General features: G+C 35.4%; 1 protein-coding gene and 1 pseudogene across 3 annotated transcripts in view; one reads left to right on the top strand and one right to left on the bottom strand.

The window, feature by feature from the left end:
• Positions 1 to 11,398, top strand: part of AKAP10 (A-kinase anchoring protein 10) — a 91,579-nt gene that overhangs the window by 55,082 nt on the left and 25,099 nt on the right. Inside the window, exons 10-11 of one of the 2 annotated variants that reach the window (XM_008062604.2) lie at positions 1,762 to 1,935; positions 9,887 to 9,996. In XM_008062604.2, coding sequence (XP_008060795.1) covers positions 1,762 to 1,935; positions 9,887 to 9,996 — 284 coding nt within the window. The remainder of the gene's footprint in view (positions 1 to 1,761; positions 1,936 to 9,886; positions 9,997 to 11,398) is intronic. The other variant, XM_021714768.1, reaches the window with a different exon arrangement.
• Positions 179 to 1,212, bottom strand: LOC103264898 (annotated as a pseudogene). The gene has a single exon (XR_002482211.1). The product of XR_002482211.1 is annotated as a chromobox protein homolog 3 pseudogene (transcript).

Below are 11,398 nucleotides of genomic sequence, written 5' to 3'. Positions count from 1 at the left end.
TATTAATCCCAGAATCATCTATTTAACTTTAAATGTTTGGCTTCAAAAAATTTTCAATTTAAGTGATTTATTTCTTAGGCTGCTCATAATGACGGCATTTCAGAAACAAGGGCTTACCCAAAATTTTTGTTTTGGTTAATATTTAAAAACAACAACAAAAAGGAAAACCATCTGCATATGTATTTTATGTATACACACACACAAAACAAAAAATCCAGAATGGTCCTTAGGCATATGAGAACACAAATTCTGATTGAGTAATGACTATGGAAATTTCTCCCAACATTTAGAAAAGCTGTTCTCTAATGCAGAGGAAATAATATACCATGGTATCAAATGTTATTTTCTGAGAAAGGAAGCAACTACAGAAAGTTTTTATTTGTTCAAAGTAACTGGTGCTACTGATGCAACCCCCCCCAACAACTCTCCCAAAACTACTTTCAAAACAAACTTATCAAACTTAATTTTCATTAGAATGCAGTTATTTCGTCATACTAGGATATCGAAAACCAAGACCCAGATTTTATATATATATATATATAAATATATATAAAAAGCAATGCAAACAATTATTGAGCTTCATTTTCTGGACAAGAATGCCAAGTTAGTCTCTCCTCATAGAAAGCAATTACAATCTGAGGACATTTCATATTTGCCTCTTTCGCCAGCACCAGGTCTGCCTCATCTGAATCTTTCCATTTCATGAGAAACATCAGTTCTCCACTGCTGTCTGTGGCACCAATTATTCTTTCAGGATCAAGACCTCTTGCAAAGCCCCTCAGGTTGTCAGCAGCATCTCTTTTCTTCTTTGATTTGCTGTCATCAGATTCACTGTCAGCTAAAGACTTTCTTTTTGTACCATCTTTTTCTTTACCAGCTTTTTGAGAATTAAGAAATGCTTCAATTAACTCTGGACAGTCTAAATTTTCTTCAGGCTCCCAAGTATTGTCAGCGTCTGTAAATCTCTTCCACTTCAGGAAATATTCCACTTTCCCATTCACTACACGTCGACCCAGTACTTTTTCCACCACAAACTCTTCAGGCTCTGCCTCTTCAACCTTTTTACTCTTTCCATTCTGTTTCCTTCCCATCTTTTGCAGTGTAGTTTTATTGGAGGCCATTTTTTATTGCAGACTTCAAGAGCTATAATTCACCGCCTTCGAGTCCTGGGGTCTGCGACGTCTCTGGCCCGGCGCGCCTCAGGCTCGAGCCACATCCCCATTGATAATTATTAAATGCAAATAAAAATATATACCTCTAATAATTTATTTACCAATGATTTGAAAAAAACACAACCCAGTGTTGGAAAGCCTGTATGGAAACAGATAACTTAATATATCACTAGTGATACAAATTGATAATATCCTTTTGAAGGATAAACTGGCTGTGTATATCAAAGTTAAAACTTAACTCAGCAATCATACTGTTGGTGGTTTATCTTAAGGAAGTAGTTCAAAAATAAGTGTCGACATATGCACAAACACTTTAGTATTTATTACAAACTAGAAGATTCTAGTTTCAAATTATTTCTACTCTGTGGACTATTTTCTACTCACTAAGAATTATTAATATCAAGTATATGTAAAAATTTCATGGTAAGCATTTTGGGGAGAAAACCCAACAAAATTGTACATGTTGTAATTTTCATTACAGTGTAAAAACGTGTGTTAACTGGTAGAATTATACATATAGTTTGTTTATATAAGAAAGTTTTAGTTGTGTTTGATTTCAGCTTTAAAGTAATGTTTTCCTCTCTTTTAGGTCTTTTTGCCTGGTTTTTTGTCTAGCAATCTTTATTATAAATATTTGAATGATCTTATCCATTCGGTTCGAGGAGATGAATTTCTTGGAGGGAGCATTTCACTGACTGCTCATGGCTCTGTTGGGCCCTCTGATGAGTCTCACCCAGGTGGTTCTGACAACTCCACTTCTCAGGTATTAACTGATTTGCGTCTGCCATTAGGGAGAAAGGCATACCAATCCTTTCCTTCACATTCCAGTAGCAGATCCTGTTTGTATCTTTTAAGTTGTAGAAACAAGAGGAAAAACAAAATTAACCTGTATATTCTATTCAAAGTATTTATAGTGATTTACAATATATTATACTATAAAGTATCATGCTGTTTCATTTAGGCCATTACTCAGCTTGACTCTGTGACTGTTTCTCTTAATCATCAAATAATATGGAATACATTTATAGCCTCTGAAGTGCTCTTTATGCAATTATTTGAGTAATTTTTACAATTAAATTTAGTATACTTTTATATAGAATAATTGAGTGAACTCTTAGGCTTCTTAATATTATATTTCATTCATGGCCTTTTGATTTCATTTTGAACTAGAGTGCAACATTGTGCATTCCGTTAACTTTTTTTGGTTTTTGGGGAGTAACATTGTATATTAAACTTTACATGATTCTCCCCCAAAATCACACAAAGTAGAATGTCCTGAGACAAGAGATCTAAGGAAACATAAAGGAGACATTAATTGATTTCATTAAAGTCACATAGTAAGTGGTAGAACCCGAAATGTTCCCTATTGAGTGTTTTTCATCATAAGCTTAATAACATAGCTTAATAATTTCACTTTTGACAAATAAATACATAATGCTCTACATTTTTTTTATACTGGGCCTTAGATAAGTTTTCTTTTCTTTTTTTTTGAGTTGGTGTCTCACTCTGTCACTCAGACTGGAGTGCAGTGGCCATTTGTGGCCACTGCAGCCTTGACCTGCTGGGCTCCAGCCATCCTTCCACCTCAGCCTTCCAAGAAGCTGGCACTACAGAGATGCGCTACTACGTCCAGCTAATTTTTGATTTATTGTAGAGATGAGGTCTCGCCAAGTTGGCCATGCGGGTGTCGAGCCCGCGGGCTCAGGCAATCCACACACCTTGGCCTCCCAAAGCGCTGGGATTACAGGCTGAGCCACCAAACCCAGCTAAGTTTTCTTAACTTATAAAAAAAAGTACTATTGTATTGCCATGAGCAAAGCAGTCATGAGTATATTTTCCTCCTTTTTTAAAAATTTTCCTCCTTTTAAGTTTACATAAGAGATAACTTGCTGAGTGTGATTGCCATTTTGTTTCTTGATGTCAGCTAAGAATGTCCTTTTTATATTCAGACACTTAAAAGGTCTAGGTGCTAACCATAAAATCTATTTTTATACTTTTTGTTGATGCATGCTATACATGTAGAAAACTGCACATATCATAGCTCTACATACCTTGAAGAATTTTCACAAACAGAACCAACCCATATAAGCAGCATCCAGATCAAGAAATGGAACATTATCAATATGGCAGAAACCCTCTTGGCCCTCTTCCAGTCACTGCCCTTCTCTCTGCCAGGGTAACTACTATCCTGGCTTTCGATAGCTAAATTAGCATTACCTGTTGTTGTCATTTTATAAATGAAATCATATTGTGTGTAATGTGTGTGTGTGTGTAAATATTTGTACAGCTTTATTGCACTAATTCATATTTACATTGTACAATTGAGTGGTTTTAGTATTATTCACAGAGTTGTGTAACCATTCACAGTCAATTTTAAAACACTTTTTTCACTCCAAGAAGAAACCCCATTTACTTTAATTCCAAATCCCCCACTCCACCAGCTCTAGGGAGCTGCTAATCTTTTTGTCTCTAGATAGACAGTAGATTTGCCTATTCTAGACCTTTTATTTGAATGGAATCATATAATATGTGGTCTTTTATGACTAACTTTCTTTCACTTAGCATCATGTTTTCAAAGTTCATCTGTGTTTAGCTTATATCAGAACTTTATTCCTCATTAAGGCCAACTTTATTCCAAAATTAAGGCCATAATATCACATAGCAAGAATATTTGACAATTCGTTTATCAGTTAATGGACATTTGAATTGTTCTTTCTGCTATCAATAATGGTGCTTTGAACACTTGTGTACAAGTTTTTCCATATATATGTTTTCATTTATTTTGTAGTATATTCCTAGGAGTAGAATTGCTGGGTTGAGAGTTACCTAACTTTTTGAAAAACTGCCAAGCCAGGCTCGGTGGCTCAGCCTGTAATCCCGCGCCTTTGGGAGGGTGAGGTGAGTGGATTGCCTGGGCCTGCGAGTTCGACACCCGCCTGGGCAGGCGAGACCTCATCTCTACAATAAATCAAAAAAATAGCCGGGCGTGGTAGCACACGCCTGTAGTTGCAGCTACTTGGAAGGCTGAGGCGGAAGGATCGCCAGAGCCCAGCAGGTCGAGGCTGCGGTGACCGGGAGCGGCCACTGCACTCCAGTCTGGGCGACAGTGAGACTCCAACTAAAAAAAAAAAAACAAAAAACTGCCAGACTGTACTCCAAAGTTGCTATACCATTTTGTAATCCCACCAACACTGTTTGAGATTTAGTTTTTCCACATCTCACCAGAACTTATTATCTGGGTGTTTTTGTTGTTGTTTCCAATTATTATAGTGATCCCAGTGGGTATAAAATTCTACTTCATTGTGGGTTTTTTTGTTTACTTTTTGTTTTTTGAGTTAGGGTCTCACACTGTCACCCAGGCTGGAGTGTAGTGGCGCAATCATGGCTTACTGGAACCTCGACCCCATGGGCTCAGGAGTCTGCCTTAGCTTTCCAAATAGTTGGAACCATAGGCATGTGTCACCATGCCTGGCTAATTTTTTTTTTTTGTAGACACTAAGTCTTGCTATGTTGCCCTAGACTGATCTCAGACTCCTGGCCTCAGCAATCTTCGTACCTCAGCCTCCAAAGTGCTAGGATTACAGGTGTGAGTCACTACCCAGCCCACTGGTGTTTTAATTTGCATTTCCTTGACAATAATGTTTAACATGTTTTCATATGCTTATTGGCTTTCTTCTGTCTTTGGAGAAATGTTTATTCAAATCTTTCGCCCATTTTTGAATTGAATTGTCTTTTTATTGAGTTGCAGGAGTTCTTTATCTATTCTAGGTATATGTTCATTATCAAATATATGATTTGCAAATATTTTCTTCATTCTGTAAGTTTTCTTTTCACTATTGATAGTGCCTTTTGAAGCACAGATTTTGGGCTTTAATTTTAAAGTCCAATTTGTCTATTTTTTACTTCCTGTTGCTTGTGACGTTATGTCCAAGAAACTATTGCCAAATCTCAGGTCAAAAAGTTTTATCTTCTGTTTTATAATTTTGTTTGTACATTTAGGTTTTGATTTATTTTGTGTTAATTGTTTATGTATAGTATGAGATAGTTATCCAGCTTCATTTGTTTTGCACATAAATACCCAGTTTTTCCAGCATAGCTTGGCACCATTGTCAAAAATTAATTGACCATAAATGTAAGGGGTGTATTTCTGGATTCTCAAATCTATTCCATCCTTCTATATGTCTATCCTTATGCCTGTACCATCCTGTCTTGGTTACTGTAGCTTTGTAGTAAGTTTCAAAATCAGAAAGTTAGAGTCTTTCAACTTAGGTTCCTCTTTTTTAAAATTGTGTTTGCTATTTGAGGTCCCTTAAGTTTCCAGATGAATTTTAGGATCAGCTTGTCAATTTCTACAAAGAAGGCAGGCAGCTGGGATTCTGATGGGTATTGCATTCACTCTATGGATTACTTTGGGGAGTATTGCCATCTAAAATATTAAAAGTCTTCTGATCCATGAACACAAGATATCTTTCCATTGTTCAAATCTTATTTCAGCAGTGTTTGTAGTTTTCAGAGTATATATTTTGTATTTTTTCTTAAATCTAAGTATTTTTTGTTTTTATTCTTCTTTCTTTCTTTTTTTTTTTTTTTTGAGTTGGAGTCTCACTCTGTCGCCCAGACTGGAGTGCAGTGGCCACTCCCAGCCACCGCAGCCTCGACCTGCTGGGCTCCGGCAATCCTGCCGCCTCAGCCTTCCAAGTATCTGGAATTACAGTCATGCGCTACCACGCCCGGCTGATTTTTTGATTTATTGTAGAGATGAGGTCTTGCTGCCTAGGCGGGTCTCGAACCCGCGGGCTCAGGCAATCCACTCACCTCAGCCTCCCTAAGGTGTGGGATTACAGACTGAGCCACCGAGCCTGGCTTTTATTCTTATTTCTAAGTACTTTTGATACTGTTATAAATGGAATTGCTTTCTTAATTTCATATGCAAATTGTTTATTGCAAGTATGTAGAAATACAATTAATTTTTTGAAATAAAAGCCACTTAACATAAATTTAACCATTTTAAAGTATGTAATTCAGTGACATTTTAGTATATCCCCAGCGTTCTGTAGCCCACATTGCAATCTAGTTTCAGATGTTTTCATCACCCCAAAGAGAAACTTTGTGCCCTTTAAGCAGTCTCTCCTTACTCCTTTCTCTCTTTCGCTCCTCACAACGTCTAACCTGCTTTTCTCCTTATGGATTTGCTTCTTCTGAATGTTTTATGTAAATAGAATCATACAATACATAGTCTTTTTGTGTGTGGCCTCTTTCACTTATCATAATGGTTTTTGTAGTTCATTTGTGTTGTAGCATGAATCAGTATTTCAGTACTTTTTATGAATAAATAATATTCATACCACATTTTTGTTCATCAATCAATTGATGGACATTTGGGTTGTTTCCACATTTTACTATTATAAGTAATGTTGCTGTGAACATTTTTGCATACTTTTTTGTTTACATATCTGTTTTCAGTTGTTTGAGGTATATACCTAAGAATGGAAATTCTGAGTCATATTAATTCTGTGTTTAAATGTTTGAGAAATTGCCAACTCTTTCTACAGCAACTATATCATTTTATGTTACCACCATTAATGTACAAGGAAGGATTTCACTTTCTCTAAATCTTGTTATTTTCCATTTTTATGATTATAGCCATTCTAATGGGTGTGAAGTGGTATCTCTTTATGGTTTTGATTTATATTTTCCTGATGACTAATGATACTAAGCATCTTTTCATTTGCTTATTGGCTTTTTGCATATATCTTTTTTAGAGAAATGTCTTTTCAAATCCTTTGCCCATTTAAAAAATTGGATTGTCTTTTTGTTGTTAGATTGTAAGTTTTTGTTGTTTATTCTGGATATTAAATACTTATCAGATATGACTTGCAAATATTTTCTTCCGTTGTGTAAATTGTTTTTTCACTTTCTTGTTGGTGTCCTTTGAATCACATAAGTTTTTAATTCTGAGGAAGTGCAATATATCTATGGTCCTTTTGTTGCGTGTGCTTTTGGTGTCATGTCTAAGAACCATTACCAAGTCTGAGGTCATAAAAACTTACAAATCCCTGTGTTTTCTTCTAAGAGTTTTAGCTCTCTGATCCATTTTGAGTTAGATTTGTATACCGTGTGAGGTAGAGATTCAACTTTTGTATATGAATATATAGTTCTCCTGACACCATTTATTAATAAAACAAACAAACAAATAAAAATACTACTCTTTCACTATTGAATGGTCTTGGCACTCTTGTAAAAAATCAGTTTACCATAGAATAGATACCTGGGTTTATTTCTCAATTCTCAATTCTATTCCATCAATCTATGTGTCTTTCCTTATTGTCAGTACCATCATTTTTGATTACTATAGTTTTGTAGTAAGTTTTGAAATCAGGAAGTGTTTGTCTAATTTTGTTGTGGTGGTTGTTGTTTTTGTTCTCAAGATTGTATTGACTGTTCTGGATTTCTTGCAATTTCATATGACTGTTATAATCAGCTTTTCCATTTTATCAGGATTGCATTGAATCTGTAGATTGTTCTGTGAAATATTGCCATCTTAACAATATTAAGTCTTATAGTTTATAAGCATGGGGGTTCCATTTCCATTTATTTATATATTATTTAATTTCTTTTTTCTTTAATTTCTTTCAGCAACATTTTGTAATTTTCATTGTACTAGTCTTTTACCTCCTTGGCTCATTTATTCCTAAATTTTGAATTATTTTTTATGCCATTATTAATATTAATTTCATTTTCAAATTGTTCATTGATAGTACATAGAAATACAACTGATTTTTACATGTTCATCTTGTACCTTCAACTTTGCTAAATTGGTTTGTTAGTTCTAGTAGTTTTCTTGTGGATTCTTTAGAATTGTCTATATATAGCATCATGTAATCTATGAATAGAGATTGCTTTCTTTCTTCCTGTCTACTTTGGGTTCCTTTTATTTCTTTTTCCTGCCTAATTACTGTAGCTAGAACTTCCCAGTACAATGTTGAATAGAAATGACAAAAGTAGGCATCTTTATCTTGTTCGTAATCTCACAGGCAAAGCTTTCAGTTTTGTATCATCTAATATCATGTTGGTGTAAGTTTTTTATAAATGCCGTTATTAGGTTGAGGACTTTTCCTACTATTCCTAATTTTTTTAATGCTTTATTTCATCACAAAAGGGTATTGAATTTTATCATATGTTCTTTATGTATCAATTGAAATGATCACATGGGGTTTAGGTTTTATTCTGTTAATATGATGTATTATATATTAATTGATTTTCAGGTGTTAAACCAACCTTGCATTCCTGTGATAAATCTCACTTGTTCATGGTGTATAATCCTTTCATTATGCTGCTGGATTCCATTTACTGGTAGTTTATTATATTAAAGATTTTATATCAGTAAGCGTAAGATAATATTTATACTTCATCACAAATCAGTTGACCATAAATGTGAGAGTGCACTGTGGTTCTCAATTCTGTTCCATTGATCTACGTGTCAGTCCTTATGCCAGGACCATGCTGTCTTGATTACTGTTGCTTTTTTTTTTGAGTTGGAGTCTCACTCTGTCGCCCAGACTGGAGTGCAGTGGCCGTTCCCGGCCACCGCAGCCTCGACCTGCTGGGCTCCGGCGATCCTTCCGCCTCAGCCTTCCAAGTAGCCGGAATTATAGGCATGTGCTACCACGCCCGGCTGATTTTTTTTTTATTTATTGTAGAGATGAGGTCTCACTGCCCAGGCAAGTCTCCAACCCGCGGGCTCAGGCAATCCACTCACCTCAGCCTCCCAAAGGCGCGGGATTACAGGCTGAGCCACCGAGCCTGGCTTACTGTTGCTTTTTAATATATTTTGAAATTACCAAGTGAGAGTAACAGTTCTCATAGAATTAGTTGGGAAGTATTCACTCTTCTTTATTCTGGTGCCTCTTTTTTATTTAACTGTATGTCCTGGAGGTTGATCCTTGTTAACACATAAAGAGAGCCCTTTTCCCCTCCTCCAACAGAGAGTTCTGTAAGTGTCTGTTCAGCTATTTCATTTATTTAATCTTTTCTTTAGTCAGGGACATTAAGCTTGTTCTTGTCTTTTGTTATTTTCAACAATGTTGCAGTGAATAATCTTGTATATAAATCATTTTACATAAGTGTGAGTCTGTCTGTAATTGAATTTTTAGAAGTAGAATTTCTAGGTCAACTTATGGCTCTGTATTTCATAAAAATACCAATTCTGACTTGCATTTCTTGTGGGAGCGGGGAGTAGGTGGTAGAATGCTGGAGGGGAACTTACTGCACTCAGCTAGCTAGTCATTTTAGAAAGATTTCCTTGCTTCTTTTTGTCACACAGCTTCACTGAGAATCAAAAACATTCATGTTTACTCTGTAAAGTTGGGCTTTACTAGCCAAGATGCACATGCTTGGATGAGTGAGAGTTTCACACACTGGCGACTACCTGTGAGGACAGCACATTTGTTGAAACTTAGATCATTAAGAAAACAAACAGATTTGGCATATAAATGCATATGTTATACACTTTAATATTGTGCTTTCCTCTTATAGTTTGAAGTTACATTTCATAATCATTGCTGTTAAGCATCTCAGTAGTGATGAGCTTGAGTGAAAATTATATGTATTTCAAACACTGAAGAAATTTTTGTACAAATGTGCCCTGTGTCTCCAACCCAGGACTGATGTCTTTCCTGAATCATATACTGATAATTTTACAATTTCTGTTGTAGTCCAGCATAAAAAAAGCCAGTATTAAAATACTGAAAAATTTTGATGAAGCGATAATTGTGGATGCAGCAAGTCTGGATCCAGAATCTTTATATCAACGGACATATGCAGGGTAAGCTTGGCTCATGTCTAGAAATTTACAAGTGTAAATACTTTCAAATTTTTAAATTAAATTTTGCAGTGTTTCTAATTTATTATTGTAGACCCAGCACTTTGACTTATAGTAGGCTGTATAATGTGGTAGTTAAGAGTGAAAACTCTGGAGTGATGTCCTGTGTTTTAATCTTGGCCCTGTCGCTTATTGACAAGCTGCTTAATCTCTTGGTATCAGTTTTTTCACCTATAAAATGAAAATAATGTTACTACCTCATTGGGTTGCTCAAGGGACTAAATAAGAATACATGATGAGCATTTAAACAATGTCTGATATCTAATAAGCACTCTAAGTATAGCATTACCATCATTCTACCACCATTTATGAGAGTGATGGGTATCATGTTTACATAGTATGTTTTAGGCTATCTCTTGCCTGTGAATCAAATGGAATTTGTTAGTTACTTCAAAGTCTCTGTCTTAAAAATGAAAATAAAAGTAAAAAGATGTCAATGGGCAACCCCTTCAGGTCCCCTCCCACTGTGGGAGCTTTTCTGTCCTCTCGATAAATCCTGCTTTAAAAAAAAAAAAAAAAAGGTGCCAATGTAAATTATTGTGGGCTGTATATGTGCTACTTGGAATAAAATTATTCCTTTGTTTTTAAGAATTAACTTGGTTGTTAATTTTAGCTTATAATTTAGGCAGTGATATATATGATATGCTACCTACTGAAATTTACCATAGATCAAGTCATAGAATCACTTTCTCTTCCCTAAATATGAATTGTTTAACATGTAAACCCACATAAGGTTGATTGTCCCACCCTGTCCCCTTCCCTAGCTGTGGCAGTAACATGAAAAAGGAATTTCAACATATTTAATTACTCTCATTAGAAAGTAACTGTTATTTGGGAGGCTGAGAAATTGTTTGGAAAGTACTTGAAGAAAATAAAAGATTGTTTGACTACACTGTCTTTGGAAAAGCTCTTTAGCTATGTCAGTTTTGTATAGTAATTTTTTAATTTATTTTTTTTAAGAAAATAATGGACAATAAGCCTAAATAAGTTCATTTCCAAAAATTTTATTTTATTTTATTTTTTCTTTTGAGTCAGGGTCTTATTCTGTCACCCTGTCACACAGTCTAGAGTGCAATGGTATAATATGGCTCACTGCAGCCTCAAACCCCTGAGCTCAAGTGATCCTCCTACCTTAGTCTCCTAAGTAGCTAGGACGACAGGCACTTGCCACTATGTTTGGCTAACTTTTTTATTTTCTTGTAGAGATGAGGTCTGGCTATGTTACTTAGTCTGTTCTTGAACTCCTAGACTCAAGCATTTCTCCCACCTCAGCCTTCCAAAGCACTAGGATTAAAGGCAAGAGCAATTGTGCCTGGCCCATTGGTATTTATTCTTTTTTTTTTTT

The sequence above is a fragment of the Carlito syrichta genome, unplaced genomic scaffold, assembly GCF_000164805.1.
Source record: "Carlito syrichta isolate Samal-C Ts95f unplaced genomic scaffold, Tarsius_syrichta-2.0.1 Scaffold305756, whole genome shotgun sequence".
Classification (NCBI taxonomy): Eukaryota; Metazoa; Chordata; class Mammalia; order Primates; family Tarsiidae; genus Carlito; species Carlito syrichta.
Note: the sequence above shows the minus strand (reverse complement) of the source record. Positions and strands in the feature narration are given on the sequence as shown.